General features: G+C 38.4%; 1 protein-coding gene across 3 annotated transcripts in view; it reads right to left on the bottom strand.

Annotated features, from left to right (window-relative positions):
• The window catches only part of CHCHD3 (coiled-coil-helix-coiled-coil-helix domain containing 3), a 254511-nt gene that overhangs the window by 49812 nt on the left and 186591 nt on the right, over window positions 1–18108 (bottom strand). For 2 of the 3 annotated variants that reach the window (XM_039860893.1, XM_039860891.1), the window contains exon 6: window positions 4255–4325. In XM_039860893.1, the coding sequence (XP_039716827.1) occupies window positions 4255–4325 (71 nt within the window). Of the gene's footprint in view, window positions 1–4254; window positions 4326–13910; window positions 14118–18108 lie in introns of those variants that run through there. The other variant, XM_039860894.1, reaches the window with a different exon arrangement.

The raw sequence follows: 18108 nt of genomic DNA, 5'->3' as shown, positions 1-18108 counted from the left end.
AATATTTATTGAGCATTTACCTTCTATGAGACCTATGCTAAGCACTATCAATGTAACATTATTTAGTATAATATTTTAGTTAATTAATTACCTATAACATGGAAAATGAGGATTTACACAGAACATTTCAGGAAGCTGAACTGTAACCTGATCCTAGCATCATATAAGCAGAAACCAGCACTAGCCGTTGCCCTATTTAACAGATAATAACAAAAGGTGATAAAGATGATACGAAGTGCTAATTACATTGTTTTAATTGGGTTAGGAAAAGGAAAGGTTATCTTTTGAATAAAAGCTAGATGTAAAAAATGGTGGATCTGCTTAGCGATTGGGGTTTTATAGCTAAAACTTTAAAGCTGTTATGGGAAAAAAGTTCTTGCAGAAAAATAAACAGCACAAATTCTTCATCTCCAAATTATTTCATTCCCACTGAAATAAATGTTCAATAGTATTTTTCATAACCTGACATTTATTAGGGATGCAATTATCCTATCACAGCAGATCTAACTTTGGATTTTTATAAAGCTCTATTTTAAAATTCTGTCCTCCTCTTGCTCTCCTCTGATGAACTCTTAAGGTCTTCGCTGGTAAGACCCTGTTTCCCTCATAGCTTCAAATGCAACTCAGCAAAGAGCCACACAGGAGCTCTAGGAATGAATGAGGTATTGATAAAGTAGGGGAAAAAAATTCCATTAAATCTAAAGTGTTTTAATGGTTTACTGCTAAAACTATAAACCGAGGGACTGAAGTGTCATTAATATTTAAGCACCCCTGAAATAATCCTAGTTGCTACCATGGCAGAATGCATCAACGTGACTGGTGTTTGGGATGTGCAGCCTCAAATGCTCTTAGCTTTCTTAATGGTGATTTTGTGTGACTCCCTATCAGGTGAATAAAACTGCAATTTAAGAGCTTCTGGCTCCTGCAACCAAGATGCACCCAAAGGAACCCTCCATCGGGAAAAAAAAAAATGAACTAAATATTCTTCAAAGCTCCTCAGAGCTTGCTGCCTAAGAGAGACGGCTGAGATCAGCTGTCATGCAACGTAGAGACTATAGTATACTGCCTTGCAAAAGACCGAAGCTATGTGATTATCTGAGATGGAAAAATTCCTAAGGAGAAACAAAGTTCCACTAAGTAATCTCTGTGCCTTCGAAGATGGAAAACCTCTTACAGCCAAAGCACTATCACTTCCTAGGTATGAAGCTAATGAACTCACTGCAAATCAAAGTACAATATTCTTGGAAGCTCAGTCTAGCAGGTAGCTGGGGGAAAAAAAATTATATAATGAAAGCTACTCTGAAAAACTAGCTCTTAAAAGCCATTCGCAGTATGTAAAACAGGGTTTTAGTTTGTACCGGAGTTAGCCAAACTAGAAAGTCTGAGAGCAGAGTCTCCAAGACTGTCCTCACTTTGACATCACCTTCAAGTTCAAGGGGTTCCCCAACCCACTCTAAACTTTGATAATTTGCTAAAAGGACTCACAGAACTCACAGAGAGCTATTGAACTCAGTTGTAACTTATTATGGAAAATGACACAGAGAATCAGCCAAAGGAAGAGACACATAGGACAGAGCGTAGGAGGGTTCCAAATGCCGTTTCTACTGTCCTCAGGACGTGCTATGCTCCTTGTATTGGTGTGTGACAATATGCACAGAGTATTATCGACCAGAGAAGCTCACCCCACGCTCAGTGTCCAGTTTCATCTGGGCCTCATTACAGAGGCTTGCTTACTTAATTGCCCACGTGGTTGAATTCAGTCTCCAGCCCCACTCCTCCAAAGGCTGGGCTGATACTACAGAGCCCAAGGGGCCCATCTTGTCTAATAAGCTATTTTTATCACCTGGGAACTTCCAAGGGTTTAGAGGTCACCTCCTAGGAGCTGGGTACAAAGGCCAGATTTCTCTTTGGGAAAGGCCAAATTCTTTTACTACATCGAAGAAGAGTAGGATCTAAAAATGAATACTATCTTATAAAGATAACAGAGATAATACCGCTGAGGCTCTTCTTAAAACTAACTGTAACCCATAAGTCCATGTTATCTTGAAGAAGGTAAGCCATCATAACATTTATTTTTATGCTCATTCTCCAGCAGGCTAGCCCTGGCTAAATGTCATGGCAGCTGGGCATGTTTTCAGATGACAGGTTCTTCTTAGCCAATACCAGATTTACCTCTTTCTATAAAAATCTAGCTTCCATCAATTTTCAAATCTGCTAAACTCTCCTTTGCCCCTTCTATCCACATGTTATGGATTGAATTGTGTCTCCCCCGACCCTGCCTCCAAATCATATGTTTAAGTCCTAACGCATGGCACTTTAGAAAGTATATTTGGACACAGGATTTTTAAAGAGGTAATTAAGTTAAAATGAAGTCATTAATTAGGGTGGGCCCTAATCCAATGTGATTTATAAGAGGGGGCAATCAGGACGCAGATGCAGAGAGGGAATACCACGTGAAGACACAGGGAGAAAACAGACATCTGCAAGCCAAGGAGAGAGGACTCAGAAGAAACCAACCCCGCTGACGCCTTCGTCTCGAACTTCCAGCCTCCGGAATTGTGAGAACATAAACTTCCATTGTTTAAGCCACTCGGTCTGTGGTACTTTGTTACGGCAGCGCTAGCAGACTCTCCAATCGCTAATTCATGTCTTTCTCTGCTCTTTCACTTACAGGGACCTGTCATCTAGTACTTCTGGTTCTTGTTTCTCATGCCTCCGATCAAACCTCACATCTACTGTCAGGTTAATATTCCTAAAGAAGCACGGAAATCGGGGTACTCCCCCAGTCAAATACCTTCCAAAGACGTCTTGCTAAATGAAGCCCAACCTCTTCGCCAAACAACTAACGAATGACCCTGCCGACACTTTCAACTTGATCCTGCACTGATCTCTCTGAATCAAACCACTAATTTGTCACCCACTAACTGCAGAGCAGGATTTTTCTTCCGAATAACTTCCCTTTCCATCAATACGCTTCTTCAAGCCTCATCTAAAATATCTTCTTTTTTTTTAATTACTTCATAGATCACTCTAGTCCAAACTGATCTCCTTTAATTTACCTCAAATTTTAGTTATTTGTATAGCTATTATCTTACGATGAGGAAGAATACCCAGGGTGCCAAGTCAAAGATTCTCATAGTATAGAGACAAAAAGGTTAAAAAAAAAAAAATGTTGCTTTATCATCAGGGGAAAGATAAAACCATAAAAATACATGTGTAGAGTACCTTTGAAAATCAAGTCTACATCCAATTCTACACCTGAATTCTTAAGATGGCACATGAAACACTTTAAGTGAGATTTGTGCTCCATGCGTAGGTCTCTCTCCGCTGCCCCTGAAGAGATAACTCACTAATGAAGACTGGAGCTTTTTGTCTGTTGAAACACACCTCAAACCTTCTTTAAAAAATATGAAACAAAACGTTTTTTTCGATCAATATTAAAATAACACCCATATCTATTACCACAAAAATTGCACTATAGCAGAAAGCAACAACGTTCTACCTTAGGGTTTAATCATTTTATCAAATGCTTATAAACGCGCACAAGGAAGGAGGTCAGAACCCAATGCAATCTCTCAACGAAATCTGTCACAACACCTTACTTTGCTTTGCTAATTTACATATGTGCTACTCACAGAGGTTACACAATAGAACTATTTATACACTCAGGAAAATTCTGAATGATGTCTTCTTACCTAATGTGAGAACTGGCAGCAAAAGGAAAGTCCAAGGCTATGGGTCATGGACACTCTGGTCCATCAATTACGGCACATTCATTTAAACACTTCAAGGATTAATAGAGGTGGCAATTTAACAACTCCTTCATAATCAAGGGTAAGGTAAAGTCTGCGATTTAAATGCTTTCAAGGCACATGTGAAGAAATGAACACGAGAAAGGAGGATACCCCAATTTGGACATGCCCATTATTTTATTATATAAAAGTGAACGGCTTCTACGTTTCTATTAACAGAGGTAGCAATTTAACATCCCCTTCCTAAACAAGGGTATCTGATCTTATATATTTTTCCAAAAGAAAATTCTATTACTATTGCTTTCAATTTCCCCTTAGTTCATAAAATCGAGTTGTAACAAGCTTTGGACAAATACCTTTTCCTTGCATTTGAATCCTACTATGGCAGAGAACATGGCTCCATCTCAATCACAAAAACATACTTCCAAGTATTCCAAAGGGCTGCATAACAAACTCTCTTCTTCCGAGAAGAGTAAATAATTATTACTATATAAAAACTTACTTGAACTTTGCTTCCACCTCTTCAGCAGCTTTCTGATATTGTTCAGTGGTGACTTTGTAGAACTCTGAGCTCTGTGGATAAAGATAGCAGAGTTTTCACTTTCCCAGAGGACAAAACGTGTACAAGATGTACGACAGAAAATACATAAGATCTTGTCTCACCCCCTCAAGCAGTAGAAGATTTCTAGCATACATGGTATGGGTATTTATAAAAACACATGTACAGGTATCCACTTAAATAAGAGTACAGTTGTTGGTATACAAGTTGTAATTACAGGGTAAACTTTCATCATTATTTGATCCTTTTGAGAAAATTCCTAACGTTTCTGAAGGATTATTTAGATCCCCCTTATTTGGAAATCTACCACTATACGATCAAAGGTTGCTGGAAATCAAATAATGAAATTCACACGTATCACATGTGCCTACTGTTCTCGTGTTCTACCTAGGATGCTAAAGGATCACTTCCTTTTACACTGTATTTTTACCTTCGAGATGGATTCCTTATGGAGTAGAAGGTATTCAGTCACCTCTGCATGACCACAGAAGTATCAACATTTATAAGAAATTAATAAGTAAGAACAAGGGAGTGGATTTTTGTAATTTTTACACAAAAAAACATTTCCACTATTACAGAATGTACACATAAGCAACATAAATCAAGTCATAATAGCAAAATAATGCCTTTCCTAGTGCAGCAAAATTAAAAATAATCCATTCTGGCTGGCCACTTTGAAACCTTTTACTGCAAGGGGCGGCCTCAATGACCCCATGAGCCTTCAAACTCAATGAAATATCCTGCCAAATGCACCACAGCACAAAAAACAAAAACACAATACAGTGGTCTATTGTGCACCTTCATTCTCTAATCACTCAGGTTTCACATGCGTGACTTGGGGTAGTTTATTTTTTCATAAATCATTGTTGGTCGGTGAGAAAATGAAAATGAAATCCTCTTCACACCAGTGACCTCTTTGCATTTAACAATCTGGGTTGTCCAATGACAGTCACATCCAGGTTTGTTGGATGTAGATAAAATCAATAGGTATGTGATTAGACAGCCGACTCAGGGTGGCTGGAGCAATGGACAGGTCACCATTTGAGATGATGAATGGCTCTCTATCAACCTAGAGTCCCCTACGATGCTAACATTTACTATAATCTTATTTGGGCTGCGATTTATCTTTCTTGCACCTGATCAATAAAGATGAACAGAACAGTTGTAAGGATCGATTGTAATTTTTTATCATTTTCAAGTACAAAAGTGCATTTCTGACATGAAGACAATATTCTTAGCGTACTGCTTCTGCATTTTTGAAAACTGCACTTTGAGCGATCAGCTGCACTAGTCAAATACCAAGAAGTTTCAATTCTTCAGTAGGTCTTGAGCTATCAAAAAGCCATTTGTCTCCTCAGCTATTTTAACGTTAGGCTGTGTCACACCTTCCTATCAGTTTAACTTTAAAATTTTTCCTTTCCTTTAAAATACACACCAGCCGGGCATGACATACTCTTTCGCAATGTTTGGTTTAAGGTTTTCTTTGAACCCTTCTAACAAAGAGGGCAGTAAAAAGGCACTTACTAATCTACCACTAACACTAATGAGAAACTCCCCACATTATTATGATGAACTGTCAAGTGAGCATTATGTTCTTGAATTATCTATTAAAATGCTGGCAAAGCAGTAATGTCTTGATTAATACTTTCAATTATTTTAAGCATTGCAACTGTCACGTCCGGAAAGAGCCAGCACTAGGTTGAAGGGTCTGGTTTCTGGTTCTGTTCTGTGACCTTGAGCAGGTCCTCCATCCTCCCCCCGCTCTCCTTCCAGTGTTCCTAACCCGTAAAATATGGGATGATGATACTAGACATGCTTAGATCTGCCAAAGCTGTCGCAGAAATCAAATAAAATAGGCAAGAGAGCTGTGAGACCTGTTAAACGTTTTCGCAGAGTAAGATCAACATCCAAATGGAACAATTTTAAAGGAACGAACTAATTTAGGCAATTGCATTCTGGGTACAAATTCAAAATGATCAGAAGCAAATATTAAGCTTTTTAACAAGAATGATTCACAAAGGCAAGGGTTCTGCTGTCATATAAATTAGTGAGCTCCCTCTGCTGTGTAATGCCGAAGGCAGGTGACAATGTGACTGATATTGTCAAACTTTTGCCTGGGATGTTAAACACACACACACACAAACCCGTACCTGTGTTGCAAACTTAGCATATAATTTCTCAAATTAAAGTTTTAGGCTTAATTTACGTTCCATGTGTCCACCTCGGTGGCCAGTTGCCCACATTGCATAAATCTTTCTAACAAAGCAAAGTCCTCAAGAGGCAACACCATGTAACTGAGGGAATAATCGCAAATACGTCCAAGATCTGCATAGAGACAAAGTTTAATTCATTCGAATATTTACTTATTCATTCAACAAAATGAAGTTCTTATTACGCCAGCGAAGTTCATCTTGGGGAATTAATCCTCAAGAAGCTTCCCATCTAATACAAAAGAAAAAAAAATAGGTATAACGGAAGGGCACAAATGCTAAATTAAAAGTTGTAGACAGTGTTACTGGAATTCAGAAAGTGTAGAGATCTCTTTTGGTCTCATAAAATACTTTCAAAAATGAACAACCATTAAGAAAAAATGGGAAAAAAATGGATTTTGTTGAATGAATAAGTAAATACTTAATGGATTAAATTCTGTCTACAAAAACACATTCAATATGCTTGCCAGGAGAATGGATAAATACTAAGTATTCATACAGTGGGAATCTTTACAGTAGTGAAAGAGAATGAATTAGACATACATAAGGGGCAATAAAAAGTTGCAGATATGATCTGGAGCAGTGCAATTTATGTTGAATTTGGAAAAGTGCAAAATAATGAAATACGATTAGCAAACAGCAAACTCCACTGAATATCTCCAAGTGGTGACAGTTTGGTGGTGGTAGCAGGGGACAAAAGAAGACGAAGGCCACTGGAAGGAATTCACTATAGTGTTCTATTTCTTAAAATGAGGTGTTCTGAAAATGAGATGCGCACATTTATGTATGGCCATATTTATATACATAAGTATATATAATCTACATATAATTTCAGAATGAGGTGTTCCGAAAATGAGATTTATTACCCTGGTTGTAAATATTTTGTGATATATACAAAAACTGTATTCCTCCCCCACCCCCCAAAAGAAGCTAATTAAAAACAGCAAATGATTGAGTGTGGCTAGAACATGAAAGCATGTGTGGAGGGTACATGCTGAATTGGCTAAGTCGAGATGTTGTACATATTCTTGAATGCTAAGCTCTTGCAGAATGTCCACACGTTACTAAATAAAAGTATTCTTTTTTCAATTTTGTATTGTAAAATAAATTTAGACTTGTGAAATGATTTTAGATTTATAGAAAAAAGACAAAAATAGTAGGGGGTTCCTATATACCCTTCACCCTCTTTCCCTTCATGTCAACATCTTAGATAATCATAGTGCAATGACCAAAACTAACAAGTTAACAATGCTACAATACTAGTAACCAGCAGTAACTAAATTACAGACATTTGATTTCTTCAGTTTTTCCACTAATGTCCTTTGTCTATTCAGGGATTGGATCCCGGATCCCACATTACATTTTGTCATCCTGGCTCCTCTAATCTGGATAAGCTCAGTCTTTCCTTGTCTTTTATGACCTTGACACTCCTAGAGAACTCTGGTCAGATATTCTGTAGAGTGACTTGAGAAGTGGGCTTCTCTGATGTTTCCTCATGATTAGATTGACGTTATCTGCCATTATTGGGTCGTAAACCACACAAGCGACGTGCCGTCCACCAAACTGGACTCCAAACTGCCCCCAACTCCGGCTTCACACACTGTCCACCAACACCGCGGTGTTCCCACAGTGACCAGGCACTCAGAGTTAGTAGACATGCCACACTTTTTGGAAAGGTGGCTTTGGTTATTGGCGTTTATTAATTATAAACTAGTTACTTTACTTTCATCATTATAACTAAGTTTGCTCTTATTTAATCAACCCTACAGTTTGTAGTAGTACACATTTACATCAGCTGTACTTTTGTCTGATCGTTTTCTAATGGCCAGATTTAAGACCTGCGTGGTCTGCACTTCAAATAAGTAACATCCACACTCCTATTCCCTAAAAAGACAGAGATTATATATACTTATGTATATAAATATAGCCATACATAAAACGATGAGATATATACCCTTCCAGACTTTGTTGATAGGCTACTGTGTAGGATGTGGAAGAAACAACCTTGTCAGATAATCTTAAAAAGAGAATAACAACAATAACAAACAGGTGGAGAAAGATGCCCGTGATATCTCACAGGCTGGACTTTCAATAAATGATCACGCTTTATGTATGGTCATATTGTTTCTAAACCTGTAAGGTCCTTTAAAACATACAATTTAAAAATATCTTCATTCATATTCATTCTGCATAGGTTCTTACAGCAGCAACATCAGGTAAGATACTTGACATGATTCGTCTAGTTAGGTAGTATGGATTTGTGGCAGGGTAAATGTTATTTAAATCAAATATTAAAAGTTTAATTTATTATTTTCTTCCTTTAAAACATAGATTTTTGTTTTAAGCGTAAGACAAGTTTTCCGCCAAGATTTTCTTTGAAAAGGTAGATCTTGTAAATTCAAAGTTGAATGATAATATCTTTTAGACAGTTTAGCACTATCAAAAATCTAATAAAGGCTTGTCTTTTTCTTTGTCAAAGACAGTAAAACAGGAGTTGCTATGAGGTGAACTGTCTCCAAAATAACAACATAATTCTAGATCTGGGAGATGTGTCTGTCACCATTGGAAATAATAGTCATTTCCATTTTCTATATTAAAATAGGTTCCAATCTAAGGCACTAGGGACCATTTACTAAAAACACAGGCAACGAACTGAGTTGGAGAGACTGAATGCTCCACTGTACACAATTTAAAACATGCACACGCTGTCCACAGCCCTCCGTCTGCATTCACGTGAGTGAGTCTTAGTGGAACGTGTGGTGGTGAAGAGCGTGCATTTGGGAGCCAGACTGCCAAACGATGGCTTCATCCTTGTGGAATGGGACATGTCACTTCGCCCCGACATCTAGAACCGGAGAGAGTAACAATGCTGACCCCACGGGATTCTTTGGAGTATTAAGTATGATAATTCATGTAAGGCTCTTGGAATAGTACCTGGGGAGATATATAGTGAGCATTGCTAGAATGTTACTAAAAACTATTTAAACAGTAAAAAGAAGTACATACTGTTCAGTAATTTTTTAAAAAGCCATTTTAATGAAAATTTAAATCTTTAAAACACAAAAATCTTTGCTGCCATTAAACCAATCATCATGGAATTTTGCTTACACTGTTCATCTGTCCTATTTTTCTGTTTCTTAGGATAAATGGGAACTGTGAAAACAATAGCTGGGCAGTGCTGGGAATGTTAATGGCTATGAAAAAAATACACACACACACACACACACACATATATAGTGACGCTACTAGCTATATAAAAATCAAACCAATAATTTTTGACCTTATCACCAACGAAATCCAATTAACTAAATTGAATAGCAAAAGCAATTTAATGCTAGGACTTGCCAGGGGTCTTAATTCTTACTATGCATTGTAAATCTCCAAGATAAGAAACACTGTCCATCATGATTCTCAAACTGATTTGCTCATGGAACCTTTTAATTATGGGGTATCTTGAGGGAACTGAATCTCCCTTAAATGGTCCACGAGAAACACAGGAGTAAAGAAAATTCTAACCACGATTTCAATCCTGCACTTCCTAACATGCAACTTTTCCTTCCTCAGAGCAACATTTTCTTATGAGTTATCTTTAAAACGTTCAAAAGATAAGGAAAGAGTAGAAATTGGCAATATGGAAAAATGATTCCAGAACTGATGATGACTAATGGCATCACTTTTTATGAATTGCTAATAAAAAAGAGTAGGATAGTTATCTTGAAGTGTTTAAATCTGTTTAAGAAAATTGTTGCTGTGCAGAGCCCTGTGGTGGATTTTAAAACCGGCCATAATTCTTTCTTCTTTTCTGTATTCATGCCCCTTGGTGACATGACCTTGCTGCTTCTCTCATGAAAAGGTAGTCTTTCCACACCCTTCAGTCTGAGCTGTGCTTGTGAGTTGCTCTGGCCCACAAAAGAGACAGAAGTGATGATGTGCCAGTTCCAAACGTCAGCGTCTTTTGGAACCCTGCCTGGGTGCCATGTCAGTAAGCCCAGGCTGGAGAGGGAGAGACTGACTGAGTCATCCTGGCTGAGATCATCCGAGACCACCCAAACCCCAGCCAGCGCAGCAAGAGAGAGCCTAGCCGAGATCTTAAGTTAGCAGCCCAAGGTGGAGACCTGCAGAAGCATGAGGTAAATAAATGTTGGTTGCTTTCAGCCAGTAAGGTTGGGGTAGTTTCTTAGACAGTAAAAGCTAACTGATTCATACCCTTTCTCTATGTTCTCAGAGCACCATGAACTTTTATCAAAGCATTTACCACACTGTACTGACAATATGATATGTGTGGTCTCCCCAACTAGCCCCTAAGATCCCTAAAAGCAAGGATCTCATCCCATTCGTCATCATATTTAGAGCACTTGGCAAAATATATGACATACAAAACTTACTGAAATAATGTTAGAGTGACACCATTAATTCTAAATTGCATTCCAACTTTTGCTTTTATTTAAAACAGGATGGGACAGAGACGAGTTTAAAGTAAATGAAATAATATAAGGAGAAAGTAGAATACTGCATTTATTACATGTCTCCTACGAAGTGACAAACACTTCGGTCTACTCTGCCACATAAAAAGGAAATGGATATCGCTTAAGATTGTGTTCGATTGCAATAATAGTACAATAACAGTTTAAGCCACAAATAGGAGCTTAAACGAGGATAGGGTTTCTTTTTCTCACATAAGAAGTCGGGATGTTAGAAACCCAGAGCTGATGCAGGTGCCAGGGATGTCATCAAATAAATAGGTCCTTTCTTGTATTTCTTCTCAACCGCCCTTAGCACTTGGCTTTCATCCTCATGGTCTCAAGAGAGCTACTGCATCTCCATTTATCCTGCCCATGCTCTAAGGAAGGAAGAGGGGGAAGGTAAATAAGGGAAGAGAAGCCTCTCCAGAGATTTCCACTCACATCTCTTTGGCCAGAATTCTATATCACGCACCACCCTGGCTGCAAGAGAGGCTGGGAAATGCGGTACTTTTGCTTTCTCGCTTCTAGAGTAAAGAAAGAGAAAGAGTTTGGAATTGTGTTTATTGAGCCAATTTATCACACCTGCCACAGAGAGTCGTAGTGACGGCACAAAATCATGCACAAAACAGCGTGGCTGCCTTTAGATGTAAGTATTCTTTCCAATCTCCCTTAAACTTCTAATTTAGGGTATGGGGGGATTTACCCATCTAATATTCTGATACCCAAAACCAAAGTTTTTCGACAGTGTAGGAAGGAAATGGGTATCAACAAGAATGGGCATCCTTCCCAATTTCTTTGGACTGGCAGTGGCCCAGGTTTCTGAATGTGTGATACACTGCCATTTTCCATTTTCAGAAAGTCTCCCTTTGAAAGCATATTTTAAAATGCACATGCACACACACATTATTGCTAGATTCGAAAAGGATCTGTTTTCATGTTCTAAATTAGATCAAAAGAAAACATGCACGACACACAGTATTCTTGCAATCTTTTCTCAGGTTCTGAATCTATTATAACTAATATGGTCACACCTGTAGCATACAAGAAAAGAAGAAATCAAAAAGGTCACAAGAAAAATTTGTTAACTAGCTCTTGTCAGTTCTTTTATAAAATGCTTCACATGGACATCATACGGAGGTACAATTTAAATTCTGGTAGCCTTACACTATTTCTCAGAGAATAACAACACCCGTAATTCACTGTCCATTCAAGGATGTGGCAACTCTGCTGATGTTCTAGCAAGAGCGAATGGGAGAAGGAACAAGTTTGACCTCGGATGTGAGGCAGACTGGCTGAAAGCATGGCTCTCCTCTTTCTGATTGCCACTGATCTATAATTGCCACTAACAACTGCAGGTCCCCATACTGCCTACAATCCACCCAAACACAAGTGTTACTCTAGCTGGCTAGCTCTTTCAGACAAATGTCTACTGTGTACAAACACCAACAAAAGTCTTCCTTTGGACAATTTCAATAAGAGAATTCCTGTTGCAAAAAAGTCTGTTTTGAATCCAACTACTTAATACTCTCTATTATAACCCTCACCCAGGAACTATGTTATAATACATAACCAGCCAGATGCAGGTAAGTACATTTCCCCCAAGATGAGAGCTAAGCATTTGGGACCCAATTAAATGCTGCAGATGCAACATGGATACAATTTCAGGCACAGAAGCCCTGAAACAGTTATTTACTGAATGGCTTTAGGTGACCAAAGAGAGTTCAAGCTTCCTCAACCATCCCGTCTTTTTATAGAATCAGACAAAATCAAGAGACTGACTTCACAATGTAACTAAATTTTTACTACATCCATATTAATAGCCATGGGATCTAAAAAAGCAAACAAACAAAGAAAAACAAACAAACAAAAAAACAACAACAAAAAACACTACTAATGGTCTCAATTTAATTGACCTCGTGGTTTCAGTATTTCTCCTGACAAACCTTGTATCAGAAAGCCTGCTGGCTAATTTGAGTTTACCTTCCCTGTACTCCTGTTATAGGTGAGCAGAAGAGCAGTGGAAAGAATTTGATAATTCTCAGTGAGAAAAGTGGCCCTTGAAGGGAGTAGTTGGCAGCTTAAAGAACCTTTCATTCCTGGCACTCCTTAAACCCACAGTCTCGACTCCACTGTCCCTGGACGCTCTCCTTTTATCTCCTTCCCCCCTCTTCACCCCCTGCCCAGAAGAATGCCGTCTACAAGACAGGAAAATCAAAGCTAGCATTTAACGAGCTTGCAGACTGCCGACAGTGGTTCAGAGTCGTGGTTTATCAGATTCAGTATTCCGTTTCCAAAAGGTATACCAAGGAATAGTTTGGGTTATTTAAACCGAGTCTCACTTTTTAACATCTAAAATGAGGACTTGATCTTTGAGGGTGATTGCATTGAGACAACGTAAGTTCAGTGCTTGGCAACAGAGCCTGGCTTTCTCCCTGTGGAAGTCAGAGGTTCTCGGTCGCAATACCGCTCCCGCCAACAACCCCTGGCTCCCCGGCCAATCCACCCTCAGAGCCTGGGTCTCCATTAATTATCTACACGACTACACACAAACCTGATCGTAGAGCAGATGGATTCAAACTTCATTTCTATTTTTCTAACATTGAGCAATGTTGTTTGTTTTGTGTAAGCAATAAACTCAAAAAGCCAGGTATTCATCCTGAGTATACCTAAATTTCTTGCAATAACTATTTGTGTACATCCATAAGTATATGTTAGTTTTTCCTCTGCTCTATTAGTTTTTAAACTGTGTCATCAGTGATTGATAATAAATTTTTCTTACCAATCAAAACTTCTGACTATAAAGTTCTAATAGTAAAGACAAATGGAGGATCTCCCTGGAAAAGACCATTGGTAGCTTATCCCGATATTTCTCCTTCCTTCTGAGATCACCCCAGTTTTAAGCTAGATATATGGTCAATCGAACTAAAATTCCCGCTTTGCTCTAGTTAGGCTGAGCCGTGAGCAGAGTTGTTGTTTGGGGCTTCCAGGTCGCTGACCTCAAGGGAGCGTCAAGGGAGCTGACCTCAGCTGGCAGGGAATGTTTTCGGCTCTTTTTCTCTTTTTTCTTTTGGCCAGGCCGTAATGTAGATGCAATGGCCAGAGCTCCAGCAGCCATCCTGGAACATGAGTTGACCTTAAAGAGAGAAACCCCGTGCTAGAATGCAGGAGTGAAACAATAGGTGCCTGGGGCTCTGGTGACACGGAAACCTCCATGCCGGCCTGAACGCCAATCTCCAGACTTTTATTAAATAAGAAAAACAAACTTCTAATTTAAGCCATTCTATCTTTATGATAGTTAGAGTCAAATTAACCAGAACTAAACCTGTTAAGCCCTATACGTTAGCTTTTTTTGTACACCTCATGAAAAACTTTAATAAAGTTAAACGCAATGACACGTTAGGAGCAGCTTTTCCCGTTGCCGTGACGCTGTGCTTCTACTGGTCAGAAATCTGTTTCCTTCTGCCCCCTCTCCTTTTCCAGCTAAGAAAAAGAAGAATTTAATTTTTAAAGCCACATTTAACTGTAGCATCAAATCTTACCATCTCTAAGAAGCCACATTTCATAAAAACCCCATTGTCTCCTGGGCGCCTTGATGAAATTAATAAACTGCTTTTGTAATTACTCTTTCATTCCATCTTTACTGTTTCTTTTATATATATAAACATACAGAGCTATTCAGAGCTGCTTCTGGCATTTCTAGTTTTTAATCCAGGCACTTTAGTAACTTCGCTAATTAGTCTCAAGATTTGTTTTCTTGATTTAGTTTTCTATTTAGAAGAGAAATCTTAGATTCACTAGCAGCGTCGCCACTATGCAGGTTATATTAGTTATACATTACTTATACTATGCCATGCCTCAGTTTCTTCATCTGGGCAATTTAAATACACTGCACCAAACACGCATTTGGCATACTGTTTCCTTTTATTAGTTCTCTTCATTCATCAAATACTGAAGGTCTGTGCCAGACACTAGGCCATGAAGTTGCAATATAATAGTGAGCAAGTAAAATGCTTGGCCTTACTTTTATGGAGTTTATGGCATACCATAGGAGACAGACATAAATATTAAAATCACACAAATAAATGTATAATTAATAATTACAGTGCTGTAAGATCACTATATTGATTTTTATCCCCTAAAAGGTGGTTCTAACCTAGCTCTAAAGCCCTGTATTTCTCTGACGTACCTAACTGCTCTTCATATTCAGTTCTTAAGTTAGCTGTATTTTTATTTCCCTTTAATTTCCCTCGATTTTCTGTCAGCTATTTTGAGCTTTGTATCAGAGAACTCTCTACTTGTAAAACTTTATTCTAACCCCTTTAGAAATAAAGGAGATCTACTTGTAACGACGTGGACGGAAAGAGGTCCAAGTAGTACGAAAAACAAAGTTGTAAAATAATTTGAATAGTATATTTTATAAAATGGCACGTATACATGCATGCATACATACACCAAGAGATGCTCTGCAATATATAGCTGTGTACCCTTGGAAAGGGATGTGAGGGTGAGATACTTTTCCTTCTTATTTAATAGCCTTCTAGAACAATTTAAGTTTTTACAAGGGCTTGTGTCATTTTATAAGAAAACTAATTATACCTTAATTTCCAAAAGGCATTACACCTAAATTCATATCGTGTGTAAAAAAAAAAAGACATCTAGATATTACTGGGAAAGTGACTCTTTGACCCTTTCCTGCCATGCTTATAATGGGATTTCCCATTTACTTTAAATATAATATATTCATTTTTCTCACTCCTATTCATTTCAATAGTAACGTCAATAAAAGTTCTTAAATCTTTCTAACGTGTGTAGCTCTTTTACCTGAGATAAAACAGTCTCACCTTTCCACATTCACCTTTAAGACTTCTGTATTACACACCTGAAAACTTTCTGCTCTTGGCACGGTTGCGCGTCTCACTATTTCCTCTATAGTGGTAAGACAAAGCAATTTCACAGTTATCGGAAGGGTTAGCATGAGAATGTACCATGATGTCTTGCAAGACCTGTATAGTAACTAAATTGCTGCATGCTACCAGCACAGGAACCTGTGTTTCCTTGAGGGCTGTGTAATGGGACATTCATTCTCAAGGTCATAAGTTTTACTTGGGAAGTGCCCGGTGAGGTGATGCCACATGCACATCTAACAGCACATCTACTGGATGGCAATCTACAGAAAGCGTCACATTTCCAACACATCTCAGGCTTGCATTCCATTTTACCCGAGCTGGTCTACCATTTCCTATGGAATGGAACTTTGTAAATCTAACAAACTTTCTTGTACTAGCTCGGCACATGTGCTGAAGTGCATGCGCATTCACACACACACACCATGTTCTCTTGAAAACCAGAGGCTAGAAAGAAATCTGTAAACAATACCTTCATCCACAATTTTATAGTAATAATACGAAGGATTTACGACAGATGCTCCCTTCGATGACACTGGCTTGCCCACCTCACCTCCTTTTCCAGCCCTATGGCAGGCCAATCTAAAATCCATTCATTCAAAAGCAGTTACTCTTAAAGAGCTAACATGGGCCAGGCCCAGGGGCGGGCCCTAGGGATGGAAGAGTGAAGACATCGTTAAAGGTTAGTTGGGAAAATAATAGGAACTAACCCCTTACAGTACAGAGGTTAACTGCCTTTAGTTTTGAGTCCTTTTAGCCTCCAGGAGCTCCACATTACCATGGGAATGCCACGGGAGGGAGGAAGTTTTGTCATCTAGCCTCGTGTTCCTCAAACTTGTAAGGTCCATCCTATTGACTTAAAATATAATTATATTAATCATAGAAATAATCACCAAAATCATAAAACAGAAAATGGAAATATTAAAGATTCTCACACAGAAGACCTGTGAGATCATTTCCTTGGAACCCAGGTAGAGAAACTCTAAACTAATCTATTTATTACCTTCTGGCTTATTATCAGTTAACTGCCTAACAGGGACCCAAAACCAAACAGGTGGGAGCGACACTAATGCTTCCCGAGGAAAAAGATAAGTGTGTACAGTAAAAATTAAATCCCTGGGAGGTCAAAGAAGTGTCAGGGAAGAAACAGGTCCTGACGGAAGAAGCTGGAGAGACCGAGACAAAGTCTGCCTTCTTCCCACTTCTTTCTGCCTAGCACCTGAATTTTTAAAATATAATTGAGCCCTATACCAATAGCTCATTTTGATGCAGAAAATCTACTTAAGAAAAACCTTCCTGAAAACTGAGCAAACCTTTGAACTCTTCCACAGACTTGATAAAGTTGATTTCTTTGCTTCTTGGCACCAGCTGAGCAGCAACCCCAAACTAAATCAAATCTATTTGTTCAGAGGTAATACCTTTCCAACGCTGCAGAAAATACGGGCCACAGACAGGCTCAGAATCCCAAATTGCACACATCTCTCTAAGTGAGTAAGATGATGAAAAAATTGTGACACCTCAGCAGAGTTATGAGCTATAAGCCTTAATGAGGGGTGCTCATTGACTTTGAGTTTCATTTCTAGAAATATCTGAAATAATTATGGGTGTATATAAAAATTTCACTAAAATTTTTTGCATCAGAGTTTACAATATTAAAAATGAAGAGCAACATAAATATTCAATCACAGAAGATAGCTAAAATAAGTAATAGATCACCCATACTACGGAAAGACAGCAGTTGTTTAGGCTTTTTATCTCTCCTGAAGAGGGAAGAGGAGAAAAGAAATATTCAAGTTCCTTTACATTTTAGTCCTTGGTGAAGAGATTTAAGAATAAGGGCAGTTACAACACAGTTTCTAATAATATTCAAAACTGACCTGGCTCTTCTCAAAAACAAAAATATGAGAAAACAATTTTCACAAGCTACAAATGAATCCATCCACAAGGCCAATACAGATCAGACAGTATGGATTAATTTTAAAAGAGGGGTAACATCGATTTTAAATTATAAAGGTTAAAATCCATCTTACTCCTGATGTCTCCGAAATTCTTCTGCTGTTTGTTAAACGGGTCAGTGTTCATTATTTGTTCACTCAAATATTTACTGACAACCTAAGAGCAAGGTACTAGCAGCTGAGGGGAATATTTTTTAGCCCATTTCCCGTCTGCCCCAAGAATACTCGCCAACAGCGCTTGCAGCTGCATTTACCCTGAGATAAT

This window comes from Pteropus medius, unplaced genomic scaffold, assembly GCF_902729225.1.
Source record: "Pteropus medius unplaced genomic scaffold, Ma_sr-lr_union100, whole genome shotgun sequence".
Classification (NCBI taxonomy): Eukaryota; Metazoa; Chordata; class Mammalia; order Chiroptera; family Pteropodidae; genus Pteropus; species Pteropus medius.
This window is presented reverse-complemented; position numbering and strand designations above follow the sequence as displayed.